Source organism: Rhododendron vialii, chromosome 2a (genome assembly GCF_030253575.1).
Source record: "Rhododendron vialii isolate Sample 1 chromosome 2a, ASM3025357v1".
NCBI lineage: Eukaryota > Viridiplantae > Streptophyta > Magnoliopsida > Ericales > Ericaceae > Rhododendron > Rhododendron vialii.
The window spans coordinates 47,396,126-47,422,073 of record NC_080558.1 but is presented as its reverse complement, the minus strand read 5'-3'; the positions used below and the strand labels follow the sequence as shown (position 1 = coordinate 47,422,073).

At 38.3% G+C, this 25,948-nt stretch overlaps 4 protein-coding genes and 1 long non-coding RNA gene across 16 annotated transcripts; 4 read left to right on the top strand and 1 right to left on the bottom strand.

Annotated features, from left to right (window-relative positions):
• The first annotated feature begins 5,068 nt into the window (after nucleotides 1-5,068).
• Nucleotides 5,069-8,681, top strand: LOC131315956 (WAT1-related protein At3g30340). The gene is made up of 6 exons (XM_058345209.1): nucleotides 5,069-6,684; nucleotides 7,023-7,085; nucleotides 7,224-7,340; nucleotides 7,466-7,883; nucleotides 8,080-8,231; nucleotides 8,332-8,681. The coding sequence occupies exons 1-6, from the start codon at nucleotides 6,503-6,505 to the stop codon at nucleotides 8,477-8,479; spliced, it is 1,080 nt and encodes a 359-aa protein (XP_058201192.1). The 5' UTR covers nucleotides 5,069-6,502; the 3' UTR covers nucleotides 8,480-8,681.
• Nucleotides 8,682-9,383: 702 nt separating this feature from the next.
• LOC131316247 (uncharacterized) lies at nucleotides 9,384-10,990 on the bottom strand. The gene is made up of 2 exons (XM_058345556.1): nucleotides 10,884-10,990; nucleotides 9,384-10,460 (listed from the first exon to the last, which is right to left on the bottom strand). Exon 2 carries the CDS (start codon nucleotides 10,202-10,204, stop codon nucleotides 9,629-9,631), a length of 576 nt encoding a protein of 191 aa, XP_058201539.1. The 5' UTR covers nucleotides 10,205-10,460; nucleotides 10,884-10,990; the 3' UTR covers nucleotides 9,384-9,628.
• A 255-nt stretch (nucleotides 10,991-11,245) lies between these two features.
• LOC131316246 (uncharacterized) lies at nucleotides 11,246-17,161 on the top strand. 10 transcript variants are annotated; one of them, XM_058345551.1, is made up of 6 exons: nucleotides 11,246-12,041; nucleotides 14,265-14,397; nucleotides 14,501-14,630; nucleotides 16,287-16,355; nucleotides 16,458-16,572; nucleotides 16,685-17,160. In XM_058345551.1, the coding sequence occupies exons 2-6, from the start codon at nucleotides 14,393-14,395 to the stop codon at nucleotides 16,786-16,788; spliced, it is 423 nt and encodes a 140-aa protein (XP_058201534.1). In that variant the 5' UTR covers nucleotides 11,246-12,041; nucleotides 14,265-14,392; the 3' UTR covers nucleotides 16,789-17,160. The 10 variants fall into 10 exon arrangements, 9 of the variants coding, with proteins under 9 accessions (XP_058201534.1, XP_058201529.1, XP_058201531.1 ...); XM_058345546.1 differs by having other exon boundaries at nucleotides 14,203-14,405; XM_058345548.1 differs by having other exon boundaries at nucleotides 14,203-14,405; nucleotides 14,501-14,585; nucleotides 16,685-17,159.
• Nucleotides 17,162-19,142: 1,981 nt separating this feature from the next.
• Nucleotides 19,143-20,910, top strand: LOC131316245 (uncharacterized). 3 transcript variants are annotated; one of them, XM_058345545.1, is made up of 4 exons: nucleotides 19,143-19,441; nucleotides 19,562-20,113; nucleotides 20,274-20,412; nucleotides 20,842-20,910. In XM_058345545.1, exons 2-4 carry the CDS (start codon nucleotides 19,876-19,878, stop codon nucleotides 20,882-20,884), a joined length of 420 nt encoding a protein of 139 aa, XP_058201528.1. In that variant the 5' UTR covers nucleotides 19,143-19,441; nucleotides 19,562-19,875; the 3' UTR covers nucleotides 20,885-20,910. The 3 variants fall into 3 exon arrangements, 1 of the variants encoding a protein (XP_058201528.1); XR_009197056.1 differs by lacking the exon at nucleotides 20,842-20,910 and having other exon boundaries at nucleotides 19,562-20,058; nucleotides 20,175-20,694; XR_009197057.1 differs by lacking the exon at nucleotides 20,842-20,910 and having other exon boundaries at nucleotides 19,562-20,058; nucleotides 20,274-20,392.
• Nucleotides 20,911-21,635: 725 nt separating this feature from the next.
• Nucleotides 21,636-25,019, top strand: LOC131316244 (uncharacterized). The gene is made up of 2 exons (XR_009197055.1): nucleotides 21,636-22,165; nucleotides 24,005-25,019. It is a non-coding gene; the product is annotated as an uncharacterized LOC131316244 (long non-coding RNA).
• The last annotated feature ends 929 nt before the right edge of the window (nucleotides 25,020-25,948 follow it).

Below are 25,948 nucleotides of genomic sequence, written 5' to 3'. Positions count from 1 at the left end.
GGGGGGGTGGGTGGGTGGGTGGGTGGGGGGGGGTGGGGGGTGTTGGGCGTTAAAGTATAATTTTTGAGAGGAGAATGGTACAATGGGAAGATCAAGTATATTTAATGGGTTATATGGAGAAATTTTTTGTTTTAAAATATTGAAAATGAGCTAAGTGAAGAAGTGGGCTGAGAAAGAAAATAGAGTGCTGTGAATAATCGCCTCCTTTTTAGTTGTGCATAGGCCTGTTAAATACTACATTAACAGCCCTTGCACCCTCCGAAATTTACTATATCCCCTTGTATTTTTTAAAATAACACAATACACTCCTACTTTATAAAAATGGGCAATCCAATGACCAACAAAAGAGACTTGAGTTTTGTTCACCTTCCACTTAAGACGGTGAATATTACCCTCCTCCCTATTGGTTGAAATTGTGTGGATCTTATCACAAGTGATGTTATGCTTATCAAAAAATGTATTACAAGGGTGAGACCTACATCATATCATTTCAGTTAATAAGAGGGAAGATAATATTCACACTCTTTTAAGGAGGATGAACAAAATTGCACTCAACAAAGAGCATGACATAAGCAAGAAAGGATCGAAAGGGAAACTTTTTCCTTTCACCCTCTTTCCTCGTACCCCTAACATTTTCTTATCCTATTATATAATAATCATTCGAGCCGAACAAAACATTAACATTTACATGTGTATGTGAGACAGAGAAAGAAAGGAACTAACCAACTCAATCAATGAACTCATCAAACAATTCGAAACTCAAAACGGCATTTAGGATATGGAGCTTCTTAATCATCTTGTTAATCCTCCTTCCATAAGCTCGTTTTGTGATGTATTAATCCCTAAGTATGCTTATGTTCACGAATATTCTCTTTGCTGGATTCAAATTAGGAATAGTAAGTCATCTGTTAAATTTGCTTATTGTCTATATAACTGATAAAAATTATGATTCTCTTAATTGTATGTGGATTTGACAAATGAAATCCATTTGCATGCACGGTAAAACTTTTTATTAATCTTCAAACGAACATAAAAGGTTTGACTTGTAATACTCATAATTTTGTATTTTATTTTTGGAATTCAAATATTATGAGCTGAGTTATGTGGATATACATACATGCATGCAAATTTTTTAGTTGTCTAGCTTAGATTTAGTGTGTGCACGCGGAGTGGTGAGGGCGATCTGTGGGATGTGTGCATGTGTTTGTATGATTTTGTCTATAAATGCTCTAATGCACTGTCAATAAGACAGACAAATACAAAGAATAGGAAAGGAGAGAGCTAGTGAGAAGAAAAGCAATGTGAGATGCATGACAATTTTATTGATAATGGTGGTGGTAGTAGCGACTCCATAAATTTTGGTTAGTGGTGTTATTTAATAATATTATAGCAAAAATCACACTTATTATATTCTTGTGTACTTATAATATAATCAAAAAATAAATTTGCACTTGCCAAATTATAAATAAAAGGTTTATTCATACTATATTGATACTAATGCTTCAAAATACTATACAATAAAGGAAACGAACTTTATTATCAATGGAATGTTTTGTTATTTAAAAAAGAAACTGAGGTTATTCTTATTGATTGAAATAGAATAGTTGTGTTATAACTGTCAGTCTTCAGCACCATGCAATAATGTAGTGAAAGGAAAGAAGGTACAACTAGAGCCAGTTTTCAAACAAAACTTTAAGCATTTCCCATCCTATATGGGTTCAATGGGGGGTTTTGGAAGTGGTGTCAAGTCTCTATTGGACCTTCTTAAAAAAAACTACTAAATATTTTTTACCAAATTTCTGTCTAGATGGGTTCAACTGATACCACAGATTAAATGTTAGCGTCGCCATTTGGGTGGTGATTTTGGTGAATTGGAAGGTGAAATTACACTATTTGTGACAATATTCGAGTATATGATCGATACATGACAATAGCAAGTGCGCATTCAACTCGAGTATATGATCGATACACAACAATAGTAAGTGCACATTCAACGGGAGTTATATAATTTGACGTGAGGGGAGGAAGTATGCGCTCCAAATTTCCGGAGGATCCCTTTTGTTATCTCATTTTGTATTCTCCTTGAATAAGCTGTGCATTTATTAACCTGTGCATTTTGTATTCTCCTTGGTTGAGTTAAGGACATCGAAGCTTCATTTTAAACAAGAACACTTTTGGTCTCTAGTGGAATTTTCAAATATGTTTTAATTCAAAAGCTTATGTTATGACAACTACGAAGTATGGGAAAAGAATAACTCAATAAGCAATCAAACAAACATAGATACAAAGATCTACGTGGTTCCGCCAAGTAGAAGCTTAAACATATTACACGGATAAAGAGTAAGAGATGATTCACTATAAACGAGGAAATATTACAAAATAATACTCTCAAAGAAGCACCTAATACTGTCAGGGACAAAGCTCTGATAAAACCTGAAAAGGAGAACAAAACCCTAGTGGAAATCCAAAACCCATTGGAACACACCCTAAGAACCCAAGGTCCATTTATACAGGAAATCACAATAATAAGACTAAAGTGTCCATTTGGTATACGAGCGTCCAGACGAACTGAAACCCCGTCCGAACGGGCCAAATACTACTCCGACTACGAGGTTTTCGCGCAAGCATGTGCTTCACCGACCGAACGCGATTCCAGTCCGAACAAAGGTTATCCTATCCAAGGCAAGCTCAAACAATTTCTCTAATCAAAGTAACCAAAAAGTGAAAAGTTTTAATCATATTAGAAAGGGAATGACTTCGGTGTCCCAGTCATTTTGGGAATATCGTAATTTTTGGCATAACAAAACCATTATGAGCATAACCAAAACCTATTATAAATATAACCAAAATCATTATGAGCATAACAGAATTATAGCAAGGCATAACTTGTTAGTTATGTCTTGATTGAGTTTGGTTATGCCTTGGTTGGTTTTTTGAATATTCCTTAGTTATGTCTTGTTTGGATTTTGTTATGCTTACTACCAAACAACTCAAGCCCGGTTAGACTTTGTGCTCATTCAAACGTGTTCACAAAAAATCTCAAGCTGCGGTGAGCTTGAGAATTTTCCGTAGCCACCCATCATCATTAAAAATCAAATCAGATGACGTGGCTTAAAGTCGAGCCCGAAGTCGACTTTGAGCTCAACTTCGGGTTCATTCAAACTCGTTCAAAAAAATACTCGTTCATCAACTCAAAATCGACTTGCACATTCACAAGTCAAGCTAAAGTTATCACGATCACAAAAAGTTTAAATGTGAGCCGAGCTTGAACAATTCCCAAAAATCTCAAGCTCAAGCCAAGCTTGAATAGGTGCATAAAGAGTTCGAGTCAAGCCTCGGCATTATTGTGTTCGGTTTGTTTGGCTTGATTAGCACCCATCACAAAAGAGAGAAAATTGAGGCTCAACCTAAAAGCAGATACTACCGTATTTATATGTAGCGTAGCAATATTACACCCTTAGTGCTCTAAAACTTTGTTCCTTAAGCAGTAGCAAAAGAGGTAGCAAATGAAATGGTATACCCAGCAAAAGAATGGATCATCCCTCTACACGAGATTGTGCCAATCTTGCATGAATAGATACTGTTAGATTTCTTGGAGGGTTTCAATCTAAAATTGATTGGCAATAGGTGGAGTAGCCTCTAGAATTTATTAACCAAGCTTGGGTAGCTTAGATAAGCGATGTGGGACAAGTCTAACAGTCTGGATGCACGTGGAGGTGACAGACCAGGAACTGACTGACTGACTCGAGCGACAGAGACTTTCCCACGAGAGGTGAGGTGACCCAAGACTAGCTTTGATACCATGTTAGATTTTTTCTCACGAGAGGTAAGGTGACCCAAGACCTAGCTTTGATACCATGTTAGATTTCTTGAAGGATTCCAACCTAAAATCAATTGGCAATAGGTGAAGTAGCGACCAGGAGCTAACTGACTGACTCGGGCAACAGAGATGACAAGACTTTCCCACTAGAGGTGAGGTGACCCAAGACCTAGCTTTGATACCATGTTAGATTTCCTGGAGGATTCCAACCTAAAACCAATTGGCAATAGGTGAAGTAGCCTCTAGAATTTATTAAATAAGTTTGGGTGGCTTAGATGAGCGATGTGGGACAAGTCTAACAGATACAATGGATGGAATCATTCTTCTTTGTACGCAACAATGCATTTTTTTTGTCAAAGAAGAGATTCAAGTGCTGGCATATGCACAAGGACAAGGGGGAGATGATTACATTTATGAGATGCTATATGTTTCCGACTTTCTAGCATTTATTAACTCATTTCTTTTTAATCACCGTTTAGTTGGATGCTTAATATCTTGCTATTGGTTTCATGTTTGAGAAAATTCCATTAGGCACAGTGTAAAGAGACTTGGTGTATCTCATGACAAATGCAACGATAAAAAGGATACGTGAAAGGAAAGCCCTCTTGCCTCTTGGGTAATTATAAACAAGGCTAATGATTGTAAGGGATTCTTATTCCATTCAGCTGTGCTCCATAAATATGAGAATCTTTCATATTCTTTGGTCGATTGTGGTATCATTGAACCAAAAATGGAAAAATACAAGATTATATATTCCGAATAAATCACTGAGAGATCGATGGACACATGGACTTCTGCATCCAAGGGTGGATGCAGTAAGGTCAACTTTGCAAGCAAATAAGCATCTTGATTGCATTTGCCTTGTCCTACAGTACATATAGCATTGGAGAAGCTTTTATCCGTACTGTCCTGATCTTCTCAAATAACCATCCATGCTTGAGAAATCAGCTGTACTTGTAAGCAACTTCACTGCACTGATGTTTGAAAAGGTGCTTAGTACAAACTCATGATCAAACACAGCAAGATATTTTCCTTTATTTATCTCTCTCCACGGAACAGACAATGGTGACATTTTTGCATCTTGATCGATCCGTCGGTCATAACTTACTGACTACCAAAATGACGTGCAGTGAAAGCAAAAAACAAAAACAAACAATATGTTTGATAAAAGGGATAACCAAATGGCCAATGTCATCCGGTATAGCTTGGAAGCTATCCTTTGAACGAAACACTTTGAAAATTGTTACTTACGCGTATTTTATCAAGTGAGCCCTGTGTATTGATAGTTAGCTGAACTCCTATAAAAGATCATGCTCTGCTACTTGACTCTTGTCAGTTAAAATGAAGTAAACGGGTAGTGCCGTTATTACAAAAAAACTAGAAAAGAAAAGGTCTTAATAATGAATGATCATGAGCGTCCTCATAGTTGCCACATGGACATATATAGAATCATAATCTGGAATTTATACTTTCTTTGCATATAATTTGGAAAGGCAGGAGTGGAGATCATCATAAAGTTCAAAGAAAATGACAGGTTATAAGCTAGCTAGTCAAAAGTATCTCCAAATTTCGCATATATACTCGTCCATTTTGAGCTCCAATATCTACTGCTACAGCTAATAGGATGTAAAAGCTGGCTACTCCATAAAATATGGTATTAATACACATGCACGGTCCTTCAGGCCTTGACTGGCCTCTATAAACGTAGAATGAATTTGAGCATTAAAAATGGAGATATGCTATTTGAAGTAGGTTGAGTCCACCTAAAAACCATTAAATGGATAGTCCATGATGCAGAACAAGTGCATATTGCTTTATGAGTTGGAATCATCATCGAAAATGTTGTACTGTTTAATTAGAGAGTTAAACAGTGCAGTACAGGAAATGGTTCCCAAATTGAATGGTCTGGAGGAGCATATATCCACTTCTTTTCTTTTTGTAACTTGTTTAATGTCCATCTGTTTTTGTATTGGGGATTTGACGTAATGTTCTTACTCTTTCAGGTTTCACACATTGTAGGAATGAGCGTTGCTCACTGAGTTCAAAGAAGTATTAGATGCCGTGCACAGTGAGAGAGAGGAAGAACTGTACTTTCCTGGCACCTAGCTCCACTAGAAAAGATGCGTATATATGTTGGCTACATGTCGTAATATAATTCATGAAAAAAGGATTGCATCACATGGCGGAATTCACCCTATTGTAAAGCCAATTAGAAAGAAGATACAGGAAACTCTCGTGGGTCAATGTTTGATTAGTGGTGGAGGAAGTATATAATTGTTCAATCGATAGAGCAGGGAAAGGATGATTCTGCAGTAATTAATTACAATTTTTTTCGAAATCGGGATCCGTCAAAAGGAAGCTAAAAGTTGGTTTCTTAAATGTTTAATTTGTAGTAGAAGAGAATATATGTGTATGTTAAACTATGTCAAAGTTGGTTTCTTAAAGCATTGATGTGATCAGAAAAATTCAAAAGCATTTTTCTAAAGAATATTTAATCTTGCTTTGTTCCCACTTATTCCAGGACCTTGTCTTTTAAGGACCCGCTGATGTCTCTGGCTCAGCTAGCTAGCTAGCTAGCTGTATAGTTAGCTTAACTGAGCATATATAAGAGAAGTAGTTGACAGAAGAGACCACATTGGGCTCTAATATTGATGTACGAAGTTGAACTGAAGCTAATTGAAGATGAAGAGTTGTGACAAGTGGAGCCCTATTATTGCGATGGTAGCCATTGATTTTGGCTTTGCCATAGTAAACTTACTTCTCAAGAGGATCGTTGACAGTGGAATGGACCATTTGGTCTTCATCACCTACAGGCAGTGTATTGCAACCATCCTTTTAGCTCCAATTGCCTACCTTTCCGAAAGGTATGAACATTCAAGTTTTATATAGCCACCCATTCATTACTTGCATGTCATGTAATTGTATCAGCAAAAGGCTTGTGGATTGTTGTCATTTCTTGAAGAAGCAGCTAATACTGAGCCTAGTAGCTAAGTACTGAGCCGAGTTGTGGCTTTCTCACAGTACATGCTCTTGTTCTTATGCAATTAAAGCTCCCATTTGTTATCCTGCAGGCTTTGCGATTAATTCACTTGAGTCCTAACTTGAAATTTTGAGACAACTAGGTCAAGTTAGATTTATTATGTTATTGACTAATGTTGTATTTATTTAGTGCATTATGAAAACCAATTAATCATGTTTGCAGGAACAGGAGACCCAAGCTGACATTTGTTATCTTATGTCACCTTTTCTTGAGTGCAATTGTCGGGTAAGTAACTATTACTAAGGCTTCTTCTTGGCTTCAAAAACCCACCGTCTGCTTGTGCCTTGTACTGAGATGTATATATTTTTTATTGTTTTGTTTTAATCAAAATTAGACATTTCTATATGTTATGATTTCTTGTAGGGCATCTCTCACACAGTACTTCTTCCTTCTTGGAATTCAATACACGTCTGCTACTTTCTCGTGTGCTTTCATCAACATGGTGCCGGTAATCACGTTTCTGATGGCCCTACCGTTTCGGTAAGTAATCATAAATGTGCAGCTGTGTGATATGTGTCAATTTCGTAAGAGTATGTAACTATCCCTGTCTCTCTCTCTCTCTCTCTCTCTCTCTCTCTCTCTCTCTGTTTTCCATTGCATCACAGGCTGGAGAATGTGAACATCAAAGGCAGTACTGGTGGGAGAGCCAAAGCGGTTGGTGCACTAGTGTGCCTTGGAGGTGCCATGATACTAACCCTCTATAAAGGGAGTCCTTTATTTAACTATTCACGACCGGGACCTGCAACTCACATCGTAGATCAAGCTTTGAAGCTAAGCTCAGGTAAAAGGAAAGAGAGATGGACCTTAGGTTCAATGGCCATGATCTCCGGTACCCTGTTGTGGTCTTCATGGTTCCTTCTTCAATCTTATATTACCAAGAGCTACCCATGTCAGTATTCTAGCACTGCCATCATGTCTTTGTTTGCTGCAATTCAATCGGCTGCCTTAGCTGTTTCCATGGACAGAAACTTTTCCATGTGGGCTCTCAAGGGAAAAGAGGAAATCTTAACTGTCATGTATGCTGTAAGTATACATGCCTACTTTTCTTTTTTGGCAAAATGTTATTGTTCCTGGCTAGGCAGCTACATTGTTTTGTGATTGATGAAACCATTCAAAGTTATTAATCAAATTACATAACAAAAAGAACCATTCCTTGTGCAGTGGGGCATATAAGAATTACTGAATTAGTCCTTTGATAGATGTATATATATATATGCAGGGGATAGTAGGATCTGGAATGTGCTATGTGGGGATGTCATGGTGTGTGAAGAAAAGGGGTCCCCTTTTCACTGCAGCATTCAGCCCCCTTATTCAGATAATAGCAGCCATGTTGGACATTCCCTTCCTACATGAGCAGCTTCACCTTGGGAGGTAATTTTCATCTAGTTACTTCAAGAGAACTATATTTCCTAATATTGATCACTGTATGTCGCTGTCTTTCGGATCTGTGGCATTATCTGATGATGAGCAGCTTGCTGGGATCAATAACTGTAATTGCCGGATTATACATCCTCCTGTGGGGAAAGAACAAAGAAATGCAAAATTGTGTAGCCAAAGTATCCCAGGGAACTGAAGAGATTAAGGACCAAGAGCCATCTTCACAAGTCGATATATTGTAGTTTACTGTGACTCTCGGCACTCTTGACTCGTGTCTTCCGCTCAAAACCGCTAGACACACTAAACGTTGCTGTGTGAATCATATTTTGTCTTTCACGCTCAGTTGTAAACGTTGCTGTGTGATACATATTTTTGGAAGATTTGAAAGAGTCATGGTTGTAACGTTTGAAACATGTGCTAAATGAACTCTGTATGTTTGTGTTATTCCCTTCAGCAATATCAGATCTATACACAAAAGAATGCACACACACACAAACAAACACACACACACACACACACACACACACACATATATATATATATATATATATATATATATATATATATATATTTTGTTTTTTCCCTCTAGTTTGTTAACAAGTAGAATTAGATGATGTACTTGATTTTTGGTAACTTAACTGATATCATCACACAGATGATGAAGTACCTTGCTGCATGCACGATGAAATGAATTCTTTGGGGTGAAACATCAGTATTTTGGGTAACCAACACTTTTCTTGAACAGTGATAACCAACACTCAAAATTTTTTTACGTGGAATTATGTGGTTGAGAAATTTCCTATCAGACCTCCAAATTGGAAAAATTTCGTTACAGGATTTTTATCTAGAACTCTTCGCTGGAATGATATGATGTTGTTGTGTGACTGAAAGTAATCTTGGTGGATTCTTTATTTCAAATGAATCATAATTGATCTACAGAGTTCTTTTATTTGTTTTTTGAACAATTTCCTTTGGGCATAGTATACATACAGTAGTAATTACTGCCTTGGTATTGATAGGAAGTTTGAGTTGCAACCAACCAGCCAGAATGGTGAAGGGGACTAATTGAACATGGATAGAACATACAACAACATATAGCCCCATATCTGGGCTTTACAGGTACCCTACAAACATAATAATAGCGTGAAGTACTAAGTTGAAACTTTATTATAAAGGGAATTCATAAATCAAAGATTCCAGTAACATAGCACCTCCCAAGTCCCAATTAGCATGAAACTTGGGCAGTGAAGAACAACACCAAATCTTATTTATTTTAGGAGCACCTCCCAAGTCCGAATTAGCATGAAACTTGGGCAGTGCAAAACGACACCACATCTTATTCAATATAGGAACGTGAGGAAAATAAAGGCTGAGGAACACCCATAAGAAAGTTACTCTGATGAAGGTTCGGAGTGCTGGTGGTCGCTTCTGGACGTCTCCTTCTCTTTTCTCTTGTGCTTCGAGTGTCCTGCATGGGGAGTATGATGGGGAAGTTGGAGAAAATCAGAGATGTCCAAATGAACTCCTGGATCATTGGAGGAGTAACTACCACCAAGCATGATGGAGTTGTTGATGGCTTGGAAATTGCTGTTCACGTATGTACCCAAACCATCCTCCTCTTGATCATTCTGGCTGAGCAGTTCCCCATGACCCAGACCGTGATGACCATGAGCCCTGGCATTGTTATCATCCAACTCGCCGCGCATAGTGGCTCCTGTGTTGCTTCCGGCAAGCGTGACAATTCTCATGCCATGGTTTTCGTCATCGTTCTCATTGGCTAGCTGCTGATGGAGGTGGCTTGAACCAGCTGGTTGTTGTTTCTGAACATGATCAGGATTGTGTTGGAGTTGAGCAAGGCGATTAATCAGTGCAGATACCATCTCTTTAATTTCACGGTCGAGTTGTTTTTGCATCCGATCCCCTTCCAAGGTTGAGGTGGGATCAGGATTGATCGGAGCTGGAACCATGGTTTTGAGATGGGTAATGAATACTTCTCAAAATAGAGACGGGTAATGAAAGAATGTTTGTTCAACAGGCAAGTACTGGTTGGGGTTGCAAGGTTGGGAGGTTGTTGGCTGAGATTTATAAAGGGGAAGGGAAAAGGTGCACCTGAGCCCACTACTTGCACTGGTGTTGCGGATGGTGGAGGTAAAGGGAAGGGACTTATGGGGTCAGTACTGCTGCATGCCTTGCTTACTCTGCAATTCAAGGATTTTCTTTCTCCTGCACTTTTGAAAAAGGCAAAGAAGGACAAGCATTACTTGATTGGGGGTTTAACCTTTAAGTACAACTTCCAAGCTTTTGTGACCTCTACGATAGCCACGTTCATCTTGATCAATGGGAAACAAAAGAGAGAACGCTTATCTGAGAAACACTTGAACACTATGCAACACTTTCTATATGCGCAGTAGTGCAGTGATGGTGATGGTATGCCATGAGTTCACCCTGGAGTTGGGAACAACAAGAAATATGATGGGGATGTCCAAATGCACTATTACAGAGAGTGATAGAAAAATAAGCATTATTCATCAGAGGAGATAAAAATTAAACTGTAAACATTACCACAAGATAAGCAGAAGTAGTTGCCACATTCAAGGGAAAATCAAGAAGTAATTGACCAAAAATCACCCTGAAAAGAGTCCTCACTTGCCTCTTTAGAGATCTCTTCTGCCTCCTTTGATGACCTATCACAATCTGCATTATACATATGGGAGGAAGGGAGGGTGAATGAAAAACTGCTCCAGTAGCCTTGTGGCATCAGTTATCTTCCTGAGATAATATAAAGTTAGTAATTGCAGGCTTGCAGCACGTAGACTCGACTCAAGTCCTGAACCAAGTTTGTTATGGATTCATAGATTCGCAGTCACGTCGTTTTGCCAATTGGTTAAAGCAATTCATGCAAATAAAAAAAAAAAATCTTCATGATTCACATAGCTGCAAGTACTGTGAAACCTGACCGAATTAGTCCATGAAATATTGAAATGCAAATCATTTGGTGTTCAGATAACGACTCTACATTATTTGAACTGTGACTAGCCTTCAACAAATTACTTAACACACAACTATTAGTAAAATGGAAACAACTTGAGCATTGTGTAATTACAAAACTTCCAAAGCAAAATGCAGGCATCCGCTTTTCCATGGGAAATATTATTTCCCAACACTCTGAGGACTAATTGGGTTTCGCTAAACTACTCAAAAATTGATCAGGGAACGATGTGAGCCAGCAATCCTCTCCTCTAAAGTTAAGGGAATTATAGCTTAGAGCTTTTGCATGGTTACTTGATGGGTCAAAATGCAACAGTTCCAGGTCGAGCAACTGAAGTTAAGGCAGAATAGAGGCTAAGCTCAAGAGAGTGGAGCAGGTTTGGGCAATCCACGTCCTAGAGTTCCTTTAGATTGACGGATTTGGAAAGAAAAACAAACAAACAAACACATGGATGAGAGTTTTTGAGTGATTTGGCACGAAAATAGGATCAGATGCAGAATGATGGGATCGGATCGTTAGTTGGAAACTTGTAACTTCTTCCCGCAAACTCTATCCAGGTGGACGCAAACTATTACCACATGGCCGCAAATTACTTCAATTTGTGCTAACTACAGATTGGACCCTCAAGTTTTGAAACGTTGTGGTGAGACCTTAGCATATGATGATTAATTGCCAAGCTACCCCGGCAAACCGAAATACCCTTGTTCGACCTCCGTAGATAACAGAGGTTGCAACTTGGGTTTCAAATCAAAGATGGTACGAAGAAATTAACATTCTCAGAATTCCGTTGAGATCTCCGCATTGACATGGCCGAGGTCAGACTCTCAATTGTGGCGATTGTCTTGCATTTATCTCAATTTTTGTACCTTAATTGCGACACGGTTTTGCGATGAACTTCCATTCATCATTTACGAATTTCGGTTTTTCCGTCATTAGCATCGTCGGCTTGTATTTCAAATGCTTTCTCAATTTTCCCTATCTTCTGGCTTGATTACGACGTCTTTGCGCTAACCCAACTCCAAAGCTGTCCAATCTCTCATCTACAGAGTACTATATATTGTTACAGATATTGTGCCTGTAGCTTACACAAGCAAACACATTTGTGCATATATGTCATATGGACTGGCAACTAAGTCCGAATTAGGTGTACTTCATGTGGACTTCAAATGGCTTCGTGTGATCATGTATGCTGAGATTCCTTAGGTTGATCTTGTTGAGGGTCCTCGCCAGCAGTGGCCAAATCAGTTCGGCGGGGGCCGAAGTATGAAAGGAATTTTTGTTCGGTGATTTTTCAAGACTAAATCCAGTCATTCAAGTTTTTATTGAACAGTTTTGATAAATTGAAGAATTAATCTCAAGTATTGTTGTTATCATATCATTCGTAACATACAGTGTCATTACCGCATGATCTCATTTACATAATTTAGGGTGCTCAAAATGAAAAGAAATTGGGCTCTATGGACTAGCATTTGATAAATCTTAAAGCTATCGTATTAATATGAGAGAATGAAGTTCAATTTTTAGCCAAAGTTTATGATTCCTGAATGCAAAAAGTTGGTATTCAGAACTTTACGTAGTCGACCAATAAAATATTGGTGTTCAAAGCTTCCTCAATAATTTATTAGTATACATGAAATATAAGACTTATGTGAATAAGAAAGATTAGTCCAGAAATACATGAAGGTAAATATGAATTTGGGGCCACGCCTGAAGAGGAAATTCTTGTGAATCCCCTAGCCCCAGTGTGGATGGCCTGCCTCGACCAAACCGGGGATGACAATAATCGAGGTGCATGTTTAAGTTGGCCCGGACAACCCTTATGGTGAAAAAAAGAAGATATAGGTTTGTCATTGCTCGCCAGTACTGTAATGATAGGACTAGTTATGAGAGTTGACTTCTATATTTCCATCTAAGCCATGACAGTAAACCCTGTGAAATCCGCTAAACGCCATCCTAGAAGAATGGTGAAGCCATCTAGAGAGGTGATTGTGGGTTCATACTTCAGAATTCTAGCAGTACATATAAGGAAAAAGCTATCCATAGGTTTGTCAACTGACGGTTGGAATAAAGCTAGAATCTTTTATGTAAAGTGATTTTATCCGGTTACTAATGGGAAAGAATAATCTTTTCCTCTTCTGATGTGCATGAAAATTTTCAAGGTAGAATTCTGATTATCAGAAACCATTTATATAGCTAAGCGAATGTTGTGGTGGCCAAAACATGCATCTCAAGCTGCTACAGACCTCTTATAGTAGACGGGCCAAAACATTGATTGCTCGTACCATGGATGTTTGCCTCTTGCACCTAGTATGGATGAGGCAAAAGTTCTTCATCGTCAAGGAAACTCGTAGATGGTCAAATGGACTTTCTGGTTTCTACTACCAATAAACCGTAGAAACACAATTTCCATCTAACACTTAAGTCACGCTGAAGCTTCCATATGATACACACACTATATAACTATGGGGCATTATATCTTCATATAGGTAATTATGTATATTTCCTTTATACTAGAAGGGACTATCAGGCGTTCACTTCACTGGTTCAGCCAAAGCAAGTCCAAGTATATAGTTAGTGGATGGGAACTGAATCAACCTAATCAAAACGCAACTTCATGATTAAGGATTTTAATCAACTTCTTCTCCAGTTCAGTAGTTCAGTTTGAAACTGTTCTTAAAATAATGACAGAAGAAATGCTGAACAAGTAATCAGAACCAGGCTTTTGTCCAGGGTGTCCTATTTTTTCCTCGTGAAGGTTTTCCTATGTTTGTCCTCTTGATCTGTTGTCTTGAATCCTCACCTTTTGCGTGTTGCGCATTATATCGAAAGTTGATGAAGCATCTTTCCCATCAATATTTCAGGCATTTATGGAATTCCTTAAGTTTCATCATTGCGCTCACACAAAATATACAATTGTTATTTCATGTGATGTGTAGTTGCTTTTATTGATACATTTTAACATTTTTTTGGGAGCAGATTCAAATCATGGAATATGTTGTAGTAAAATATAGAAGGAATTTTCTTGGATTATTTATTAGGTTGCAGAGTTTGCCAGGAGGAAAGGAAGAACATTTGATAGATCTTGGATTCGAATGTCGAGGTGGGATTGCTAAAGCACGATGGTCATGTATAGACACTTGGTTTCATATACGAGGTTCAAATAAATATGAGGTATGCCAGTAAGTCATCCTCGAAATTGGTTCGTATTTGACCGCATTCTATTTTCATTGATATGAATCATCTGATTATGTAAGTTTTCTATTTTTTTATCCAGGCAAGTAGCCATAAATGTGCCCCCTCTGGCCTCGCAACCAAGTGCACTTATTTTGCATCTTTTAGAGCAAACATTCAGGATGGAGGTAATCTGTGTAAGCATTGCATATGCTCCAGTTATAGTTGATAATGTAAACTGTCTCTCTCTTTTGTTTTTTTGATAAACAGAAGGTGCATTAAACGGTCTCTGTAGTGTAGTTTGTTCATGCTCATGTTTTGGGGTGTAATTTGTCATAACTTTGTGGCTTTGAACTGGACTGAGGTTGAGATAGTAACATAAACTTACTTGAATTCACCATCCTTGCTGAGATGCAATAGTTATAATCTACTGGTTTATTTATTTAAGAGGCTGTTTATACAAAGAAGGACAACCAATCTAGTACGCAACATTGCAACTACTTGTCAAAAAGAGAGAAAACATGATGGTATTAGTTCCATTAAGGTACCGAGATAGTTGGAGACCCAATTTCAGGGTTAATAGTTGAACATGGAGTCATGGGAATTCCATGACACACATGGCATCCATTATGAAGATAGTGGAACAAATGCTCATCATTCAACACAAAAAAGTGATGCAAACACTAGGTTGTGGGGCTGCCATTACTGTTCGCAAGCATGGCATCTCAATTGCCGAAAGACAAGAAAGAAGGGTCTCCAACCAAACAACTGAAGCTTTTCGTTTGCAAATTCCAATTTTCATAGTCCCGTACTATGTCTTTTAATTGAGATGCCCATACAAATGACCCATGATTCCATCAAATGGAATTATGTACTGAATTGGCTTTCTAGAGATGTGTGAAGTTCTAGGTCTCTCTTCAAGTCCTCTGCCCCACCATATCCATGCAAGTTTGAAGTAGCCATGCTCGTTCTTTATTTTCCAGCAATGAGCAGTTTCCATTTCTATCAAAGTTCTTTACATTTAATCCCCATGCTCGTTTCTTTTCTATGTTGCTCGGGGAAATTGTGGAAATACTCTTTGTCGAGGCAATATAGAACCGGTGATGGGTTTCATGTACCGCACTAAGTCCCCTGCGTGGTTCTGGCATGCTTGTGCACCACAAACATACTTGGCCAAGGCATTTTCACTTTTTGAGGGTAATAAAATATCTAGTATTCTTCTGCTATAGTAAAGTTGTATGTATGCACAGTTGCACACGTGAAAGAAACAAGATTTTATGTTTGATTTCTGCTAAAGTTATATTTTGTTTACTTACTTGTCTCCCTTGTATTTTAGCCTTCCCGGGATATAGGACTTTTGCCAAGACTTGGGTAGTTGTAATTATTCATGTTAGGAGAAATCTACGGTACAAGACTACTAGCCCTAATATAAGTTGAGCTTTTGTGGTGAATGATACAACACATTAAAGGGTAGTAATTCAAGGAAATCATAAGTTAACACAAAAGAAAAGTTTTTGGTCTGCGGCTTTGTGGATATTTTTTATGAGACTTCATGGCTAGAAAGAATCTAAAGATTATGAGGTTAGTGATGTTAGGAACTATTGCAGTATAGTTACAAAGCATTGTAGTGTGATTAGGCACTCTTTAGGGGTTGGTATAGAGGTACATATTGTAGCTATTGCCAAAAAACCTATTTTAGTCCCATGCCAGATTTTTGACGTTTCCACAGTTCTCCTGGTAATCTCGAAGGTTTACAAGTTGACGATGACATAATAAGGCTTTTAAAAGCACACCAAAGGCTCTAAGACAGATTTTCACCCAATTAGCTTTTTTGTGGCATCTCATGGGTATGCTTGCTTGACTTCTGATTTGTTTGACATGCCATGTAGACAAGTTATTTGGTTTGGAGGGTGGACCCTACATTTACAGGGTCGACCATAGCAGAAGAATGCGAAAGGGTAAGGATATGTTGCCAAGCTACTTTGATCTTTGCGTTCAACGAAGCTATCTTGTTGCTGTGAGTTACATTGAATCTTTTTCCTTCTTTTTTGTTTTAACAGGGTTGTTTTAGTCCTCTTTGGGTGGCATTCTCAATCCTTGTTGGTGGTCTGTTGTTGGATGTACCGATATCCATTACGCTTGGTGTATCTGCTCTGCGTATAACCAGCATAATCGGTATACAAATTTCACCTGAGATTGTACGGTAGTAACTTGTTTCTGGGAGGGAAATCATGGAGTGACCTGTGAATGTGTGCCTCCTGATGCTTATCTACAAGACAATTTACAGGTGTTACCATTCTGCTAGTATTTGGAACTGCTGTGCGACTTGGCGTGGAATTCTGTCGTCAGTGGCGTGCTAGACGAGCAGTACACACAGCGCAAAACAAATGAGAATATTGGCGACCATCTTTCGTTATAGGTAATATTTGTACATAAGAGAAAGCTTTCAGAGTACATACTTGATTTGCTTTGTAATTATGATCAATGAATTGTATATTTATTTTCTTCGTGAGGTGAGCCTCCTGCTCTCCTCCCCTTTCAATAGGCTTTGGTGCGTTTGGACAACTTTTCTGAGACTCAAACTGACTATAGTTTGAGATTTGCTGGTAGATATTTTGTGCAGGTAGCTTTTGGATGTTACTGTGTCACTATTGTTGACATGCCACAGGGATATAGTTGCAAAACTTATTCGTAGTCCGATAGCAGTTTAAAGTAGGATTTGGTTAATACTAATTCATCTTCCTACGCTATGATACCCACTAAAGCTTGATTAATAGTATATTGTAGATACTGGTGACTCAAGAGTGTTTAGGAGATCATGCGACTATAAACTAAAGGAGAATTATGTTAACCTGCAACAAGTGTGTGGTCGTGGAATTGCTGAACCACCGCAAGGAGTGAATGAGACTTTCACTTCCCAGAGTCCAGATCGAATAAGCTCTTCAGGTGTGGAGAAGTTATCCGTTGTTACAGCAACACCACATGGTCAAGTGTGGCATCATCAAGAAAATCAAGTTATGCTATGAAAATTGGAGTACAATGATTAGCTGGTGACACTGGTTGACCACAGAATTTTTTAGCAGTATAAAGTATCTTAAGCTTAAAAACTAAGAGAACAAAAGCAATTCAAACGCTTGCCATATTTTACCAGATTTTTCCAATTGTGCCCTTCGATTGGGCAGCTGCCTGTTTTGTTGTTGAGGGCAATTTCGTCTTTTCCGTCATAATGTGTTGACGTCGTTTACACGTGTAAATGTGTGGTTTCTCTTTTTTCTCTCTCAGCCGATAGATGGTTCCAGACGATGCCAACGACTTGGCCCAGATCAAGCCACGCCTCCGCTATTCCCTTTCCCATTCCTTTGTCTGGTTTGGAGCAGATAGCAGAGAGAGAGAGAGAGAGAGAGAGAGAGAGAGAGAGAGAGAGAGAGAGAGAGAGAGAGAGAGAGAGTATTGGACACCGACAGAAGAACGGAAGAAGAAGCCTGTGCGACGGACGGTGAGGCGTTATTTTTTTTGGGGGTTTCTTCGCCGTAGAGTTCGCGATTTGCTGATGTTCCTTTCGTTCATCCAGTGGTGAAATCCGTGGTTGTTACTCGTTTCTTCAGGTTTGGTTCTTGTTTCTTGGATTTCTGTTTTGCATGTCAATTTATGGACTTGTATTTCTGCAGTTGCTTGTTTTTCTGGTGTGTTTTTTTGTGAGGTTGATTTTGGTGTGCAGTTGTGTGTTTAGGGTTTTTTCGTTGGTGATTGAGGGTTTTGATGTTGGTTTTTCGAGGTTAATTAACCACGTTCGTTTTCTTTTTTTTTTTGGTTGATTTGAAGGTTTGTGCGTATGAACTACTGGAGTTTGTTGCTTTGAAGGTTTGTGCGTATGAACTACTGGAGTTTGTGTGGCTGGAGTCTTTGCAAATTAGATCAGGTCTTGTAGAGAGGAAAAAATCTATCAGTAGCCGTTGGAGGGGAAAAAAAATGTGAAAGGATCCCCTCCATGTTTTGCATCCACATAGCCCAAAAAAAATCTCCTTACCTGACCAAGTTCTGAAATGAAACCACAAAAAAGCTGCCAAAGTGTCTGATTTCTTTTAAGTTTCCCCTAATGAGCAATCGATGATTGGTTCAGTAGTTAATTTCAGAGCCAGGTGTTAAAGTAGGTGTTAAAGTATTGCAGCTATGCAACTAATAAGCTTTAGCATAAGTTTTTTTTTTTTATCAGCAGCTTTGGAGTACATTAAGCTTCTCATTATGTATGCAAATTCTTGGAATAGAAGACTGAGCTCAATCATGAAACCAACAAAAGGGTAAAATGAGGCACAGTATCCAAGCCTTAATCAGTGTTCAGCAATATGGCGGCATAGGCAGAGGTTTAGGCTTTTTCCTGGAAAAAGACTCTGATTTTTACACATAAATAGTTCTGAACAGGAAATAATGACTTAAATGAATGGAACAATGCATGCTTGCCATGTTGATGAGAAATGGGACCAAGTATGTAACTCGGTCCAATCGTGTCAGCGTAGTTTCCAATGTCCAGATTAGCATCAGAGATAATAGAAGAATCTGATTGAATTTTTTTGGGAAGACGAGAGGATGTGAGATGTAGATTAAAAGAAGAAGTTCTGTTGCATTGTACATTCTACGATCTTATTTTTGTTTTGTTTTTCCATTTTGTGGTTAAACCTTTGCCTGTATTCTTTTTATTTCATTACAAGTTGTTTGTCAAGTAATATACTCTTTTCGATTGTAGGGCCTGCTTGTATGATGATTCAGTCCCCATTTGTCCGCGGGACCATTGAGAACCGTTTAACATATATGCATGGTGTACGGCCTGTGTATTTGCTTCTCAATACTGACAGTGAAAAAGTGGCTGCTGCAATATCATATTGAGGACAAAATGACAATGTGATGTATAGACCATGTCATAGGTTCATTGATGACTATGGCCAACGCTTGGGACTGGATGGTAATTTGCACTGGATTTCAGAAGATGCTCTAGGAGTTTGGTTAGATGCTGTTGTGCACAATTCGTCTGTGCACAGCAGCACTATAGGTATTTTATCCACTATCTTTGGCTCTTAAAATCTACATACAGTTACTTTATGTTACTTCATTTTTTGGAAAGATCAATAAGATATGCTTGAGTGTGATTCATGTGTGTTTTTGTTGTTAGGTGTGGGTTGCAGCTGGTATTTGGCGCTTATTACAGATCATCACTTGACTGGTTTAATGGTTTGACTCTATAACTTAGGATTTTATGTTTAGCAGTTCAATAGGCATTAGCCAATTGAGCCCCTCAATTGGCTGGGCTTCCCTTATAACGTTGAGGGTGATTTCGTCTTTTGGATGTGTGAGTAGATTCTCGTGTCACGCTGACGTCATCAGAAAGGAGGCATACATATTTTTCGTTTCTCTATCTACTTCTCACAGAGTGGATGATTTCAGACGAAACCAGCGGAGTGCGCTGGGGAAGCAATTGCTTCTGCGATGATTTTCTCACCTCCTCGGCCTTCTCGTTGTCCGGATCTTCCTCTAACTCTTTCGCCCGTCCGATCCCCCGTCATCCTTGACCGTGCCTTCTCCGGGATCAAAACCCTAGGCGATTGCCAGAGGAGGTGCTTTGGAGCCGATCTTACGTGCTGCGATCTGAGATTTGTGCGCTGTCTTCAAGTGAGTTCGCCCCTTTGCACGCCGATTGTTACTGTTTTCCCCTTCAGTTCGAAAGGTTGGGTCTGATTTCTGAGCTTTTAAAATCCCGCTTTCTGCACTGTTGTTTGGTTTTGTAGGCTAGGCAATCTTTGTTCTGTTGCTGCGGTGGGCGCAGTGTTTCTACTTTCTTCTGAATTTTTAAGGCTTGTAAGGATGATATGGATTTCTGATTTTAGGGTTATGTGCACCGCTATTTCTCATACACACTTCAAGAAGGAAAATACATGTTTCTAGAGCTCTGGTTTGGTGTACGATCTTCACCGCTGCTCCCCGCGATCGGGATCTCTGCCGGTTGAAATCTGCTCTCTTCGTCAGGTTCTCCCCATCTGTTATCTTAACTTCTCCGACAAATTCGTTCTTTCGTATGATTGATTTATATTTAGGCATATTTTGTGCTGGTTGTCGCAGTTGTACCATATAGATCGTTCGTTTTCAACCTCGATGAAGGCTATAGTTCTTCCTCCGATAAATATATTTAGGCATCTCTTGTACTAGTTGTTGTACGCAATATGGATCGTTGGTTTCCGACCTTGTCGGAGACTATACTTCTCTCTTCGATATTAAAAAAAAAATTACACAGTTTTGTGGATTTAAAAAATATATATATATATATACACACACACACACACACACACACGCGCGCGCGCGCGTACACGCACATACACAGTTTCGTGGATTTATTATTGTGCTTTTTGATTTGTTTTGTTTGTGGCGCGTACTTAGTTTGTGAATTTACCATACCAGATTTCCCTCAGGCATGCGTAGTGGTGGAGTAAATGAGTTATGAAAGTTTGGGAGTTGTTGTGGCTCTGGGCACGGTAATATAGTTTTGATTGTGTTATTTTGTGAAGAATTCTCAATAGTGTTTTTTTCCCCCTTTAACGTAATTCCGGCATACTTCCATAATCATACGTTTGTTAGATTTCCCCCTGATGCATGCGTTAAACCCTTGCCTTGTATTTTATTTACCACTTTTGCCAATTGCAGCCGCTTGACTTCCTGTGTTGTTTGATATGATTGTTTTAAGCATACCACTTGCTGGTTATAGACGTATTTGTGGTATTTTCCCTTCCAATATATACTTGCAATTGAGGGCGTATTTATTTGTTTTTGTCTGGTTTTTCTAGGCTTTCTTTATGCATGATATTGATCATTTCCTTACATATTTTCTCCCTCGTATATGCGCTAAGGTGTGCTATGTTACTAAAAATAAAGAAACTTGTACATGCTTTCCCCCGAATTTGTGGGTCAGTAATATAGCTCTCAACAACTGCTGTTGTTGTACTTATCTTTGTATGTTGATTCTTTTATTCACAAGATCTATTACTAACGAGAAATGTAGAAGTGGATTTATGTGTATGCATTATTGTGGAAATAAAATAATTATGCTTTAGACCTTCCCTTTCATTAGTTTATCCCTATGAATGTAGCATTCTCCCTTACAGAATTCACAAATCTGATAATAATATTTACTATTTTTGCTTGGATTTATTTGCAAATTCAATAGTCAACATATATTCAGACTAATAATAGCTATGAAGGCACCTTAAATTTATTCTTGAGATTTCATATTTTATCAGTGATATCTCAACCCCGTCTGTTTGATCGGTTCCTACCAAATGAAGCACGAAGACATAAAGAATAAAAGAAAAGATGCATTACCGTTTGAGTTTGGAAATGGGCTTGAAGAGGGATGGGTAGATTGGGTGAAAACTAAGCATTGTATCCACTTTGTTTTTGAAGACATCCAAAAAAATGAGAAACAAACACAAGGAACAGGTTTTACAACACTTAGAATTAATCAACTACACTTTGGTCTACCCCTACCAGCTAGCAATTTATTCGTAAAGGAAGTTATCTTCAACTCCTAAAGTTCTCTATTGTTGTTCTGTAATTGCAGGTTTTAAGAGCTTGCTGGTACCTTTTGTCAATTGAGAGACAAGAAGCATGCTGGAGATATACCTGCAGTCTTGAGAACCAATCTTCTGACACTGGTTTATGAGTTTAAGCCGGAAAACAAGGCTCTAAAAGAGCGTTTGCTTCCTTCTTGGTCCTTTTCTTCCCGTCGGTAATCAATCTATTCCTTTCACTTCTTTGGCACTATCCCCTTCCATATTTAAAACAATCTACCTCCTTGCCTAAAAGAAATGCTCCTCCTCTCTATTCTTATACACAGGGACTTGGTGTTTTCGGATTTGAAAGTTTGTTATTGAATGAAACAGGTAGCTGAGTTTGTGAGTTAAGAGCACTGTGTTGAATGTTTATCGCTTGATCCAAATTGAAAATAATTTGCCATCATAGTTTATAACCCCGTACCATTTACATGTTCCTTTCTGCCAAAGAGGGATAGTATCAATTATGTTGCCATTTGTGCTGTTTAGAAATACAAAATTGTTTGGAGCTATAAAAATGAAGTCTTGAGGCAGGCTACAATTTATGTATGTATCTGTTTCTTGTTCATCGTAGTTCTTATCATTGATATGATATATAGTCAGTGCTCTTCCCTTGTAAATTTTTAGACTCTTAAGCATTATAGCCATGATATTTTTGTGTTTTTGGATTCTAAATTTTTGCTTTTCCTATTTGGTTTGGTTGCTTATTGCTTGGGTGTGCTTAAGAGTGCACTTTATGTTTATTCATATTATATTTTGAATATAAATCTTGACAAGGTACCGTAGTGCATTGTTTTCAAATAAGAACTCCCACTCTACTTGCTTTTCTGCACCTTGAAGTTCAGTTTTACCGCTTATTGCCTTTGCTTACACAAACTTCACTTTAATTGTGATAGTTAATGCTTATCATGATGGGTTGTGTACATATTTTTGAAATAGAAGGGATTGGCATCTATCTATGGAGTATGTCAGAGTACAAGTACCCGACGTATCTTTCTTTCTTTTTTCCCCCCTATTTATATAAATACATCAAAGAATCATATGATAAGAAACTTACTTTTAAGTTGATCAACTGAAGTCAAGCAAAGTGAGGCCAATATTGATAATGACATTAGTAAAGGAGTATAGTTTAGATGATGCACAAGTCTGAGACAGCGTCCTTTCAATAACTTCTAACCATGAAGCTGTTATGTTCTGCTTTTTAATAATTTTCACGTCACAGGATTCAGCTCTCTATTCAACTCAACTGCCCTATTGATGCTAACCAATATCACTTTATCAAACTCCTTAATAATGCCACCATGATTGCCTTATGAGTGGCCAAGTTTTTTCTTTTGATATCTGGATGTGAGCAATTTCAGAACCAGAATTCCATCCTCTACCGAAAATTCCCTTCAGTTGCCTCTTATATCATTCTTGGTTTCTCCAATTCCATTCTTTTTTCCCTTCTTATTTGCCTTAGTTAATGAAATAACTTTCAGCTGTTTTAATTAGCTGTCCATTTGATGGTGTAATCATGTTTTGGCACAAATCATTCCCTTTTACTGGTGAATGTTCAATCTTTGGACTTGTTTTAATTACGGTTCTTGATGAATGTAAAATATACTGAACACAAATGCGCACACACCCAATTTAACAAAGCCTTTTTCCTAACCACAACACAGGTGTAAACTGGACACCTACCTTAAACCTATTAGGTTTTACCGTGTCTTTTTCCTTTTCCCAAGCAGGATTTTTTGTTTGTGTGTGCGTGTTTGTGTAAAATGTTGCCAGGCACATTGTCTACATATTTTTGTTTATTAACATGGAAGAATTTTCCACATTGTGTGAAGAAGTTAGCAATCTGTAAGAGCAAATTTAGTTGACTTCGAGATAATTTGCTATGTGAACATTTGAGAACTCTGTTGTTCTTGCTGTTCTGCTCTTGAATAGAAGGTATGTTTTTTCCTTGCCTGCTCTTTGGTGATGACATAATCCTCACTTTTATGTAATTGCTCATGCTTGTGTTATTCCAGTGTATCAAAAGAATTCATGGACACTCAGCAATTGGCTACACACGCGTTCATGTCCCACAAGTTCAGGTTGAGAGCAGAGCACCTGAGTCTTCACAAAGCAATTTGTGTTCTGTTAGGGTGGAAAAGTGGGGTGGCCCCTGATGTTAGCACATGGGTTCTGGAGCATATTCCTTATAAAGAAGCCATGGCTCAGAAGGAGGATGTCATTCTCTGGCGGTCTTCCTCGTTCATAACAGTTCTATAGAAGAAAATAAAGTGGATGAGCAGCAAGTCGTAAGTTTAGACGCAGTTGGAAACTTTCTTAGAGGTGAGTGTCTTATATCTATGGTGAATAGATCAAATGTGATGCTTCAAAACTGAATTGCAATTTTGAACCTATATGGTTATGGGTGTCGCTTTCTTTATGAGATTTGAACCAATGTATGTTATATGGTCATAGTGGTAAGGTTCTTGGGTATGTTTTCTGGTTTGCAAGATGCAGAGGGGCTTCACAAATATTTTGTCGACGACAAGCGTGGAAGAGATTTTGGGCGAGGGGACCCCCAGTTCCAGCAAGGGCAAAAGCAGCAGCAGTAATGAGGTAGCTGGGAAAAAGAATGTGGAGCTTTATGGATACATGGGGATTTCTGAGGACTTTGGATAAAATCGATATAGATACAAAGAGAAAGTGTTAAATAAAGAGCAAGAAGGAGATCCATAATCTTGAAAATGCTCCTGTTAAACCCGAATGAGCGTGGGGCATTTACTACGACAGAGAAGTTCTTCTGACCAAAAAACAGATTTTGATTTACAGTTTATGTTTAGACATGAGTGATTGATTTTGATGGTTTGGATAGGAAGCGGTTGTTTAAACTTCCGGTCTACCCAGGATACGTGGCATTCACAAAAGATTTTGCAACTTCCGGTCTACCCAGGATACGTGGCATTCACAAAAGATATTGCTTACGTTAAAGAAATTCATCTACTATTTTAAATCTTGCTGAGAAGTGATATAAACAAATGTTGCGTTGTGTTTGAGATTTTTGCGTGTCTTGTGGTACAAAACTTCAAGTTTCATTTCAAGGGGGAATTGGAAGGTTTTAGAAATTGCATTTAGTCTTAGTTTTCTTTCTTTTTTGGTGTTGTTTCTTTTCTAACAAAATTGGTACTTACCAAGAATTGACGTGAACAAAAAAATTGCTGTTCAACCAAAAAAACAATTGGCGTGATTTTGGCTTTGGGCAAATTTTTTGATTTTGGTTTTGGCACTTGATTTGATCTGGATTATCTTGTTATTGGTAGCTTCTTGCCTAAAACGAACATTCCTACTGCCTACCCCTATTCATTGAAATAGACATATTTTCCAGTTCAAAACCTGGTTATTCACTAAAATAAGTAGCTAAGTTTGCGAGTTAAGAGCACTATGTCAAAAAAGCAGACTTACATTTACCTCTCAATGTACACACCTTAGACTTTCTCAAGCATACAGTGCATCACAGACACAAAATTTACAGGCATGAGACTCTGCGTGTTATTAGTATTACCATGATATGAAATAAATGCACGTGGCATTAGAAGTGGATAAGGATGAGGAGAGGCTATTGTAAAAAAGGTGGAGCCAATCCTGTTTTGCCCATAGCCCACTTGGTGAAAGAGACTTTAGGCCTATTTTGGCTAAAGTCAAGTAGCTTATTTTTTATCTTTAGTTAATTTTTTTTCGCATTTATTAATTTTGCATCATTTTTTTATAAATTATTAGTTCGCTTCAACGAAAAGAATCAAAAAAGTAAAAAATATCCAAACTCAATTTTTTTTAGAGTCTAGATAGGTTTAAATAGTAAAAATATGATCTGTAAGCAGTGTAACAAAGGCCACGTGGGCAGCCCATACCGTGACACTGACGCATATACCTGGCACGCTTTGGGGGAAAAAGAGAAACGGATGGAAACCCGGAAGGATAGCTGC

Bases quoted from the DNA above. Each gene is read 5' to 3' on its own strand.
- LOC131315956 (XM_058345209.1), top strand. From the start codon at position 6,503: ATGAAGAGTTGTGACAAGTGGAGCCCTATTATTGCGATGGTAGCCATT. The intron at 6,685-7,022 runs GTATGAACATTC...TCATGTTTGCAG, and splicing joins ATTGCCTACCTTTCCGAAAG to GAACAGGAGACCCAAGCTGA. The intron at 7,086-7,223 runs GTAAGTAACTAT...GATTTCTTGTAG, and splicing joins TTCTTGAGTGCAATTGTCGG to GGCATCTCTCACACAGTACT.
- LOC131316247 (XM_058345556.1), bottom strand. From the start codon at position 10,204: ATGGTTCCAGCTCCGATCAATCCTGATCCCACCTCAACCTTGGAAGGG.
- LOC131316246 (XM_058345546.1), top strand. The intron at 16,356-16,457 runs GTAAGGATATGT...TTGTTTTAACAG, and splicing joins TAGCAGAAGAATGCGAAAGG to GGTTGTTTTAGTCCTCTTTG. The intron at 16,573-16,684 runs GTATACAAATTT...GACAATTTACAG, and splicing joins GCGTATAACCAGCATAATCG to GTGTTACCATTCTGCTAGTA.
- LOC131316245 (XM_058345545.1), top strand. From the start codon at position 19,876: ATGATTTTCTCACCTCCTCGGCCTTCTCGTTGTCCGGATCTTCCTCTA. The intron at 20,114-20,273 runs GTTGGGTCTGAT...TTCTGATTTTAG, and splicing joins TTTCCCCTTCAGTTCGAAAG to GGTTATGTGCACCGCTATTT. The intron at 20,413-20,841 runs GTTCTCCCCATC...TTACCATACCAG, and splicing joins AAATCTGCTCTCTTCGTCAG to ATTTCCCTCAGGCATGCGTA.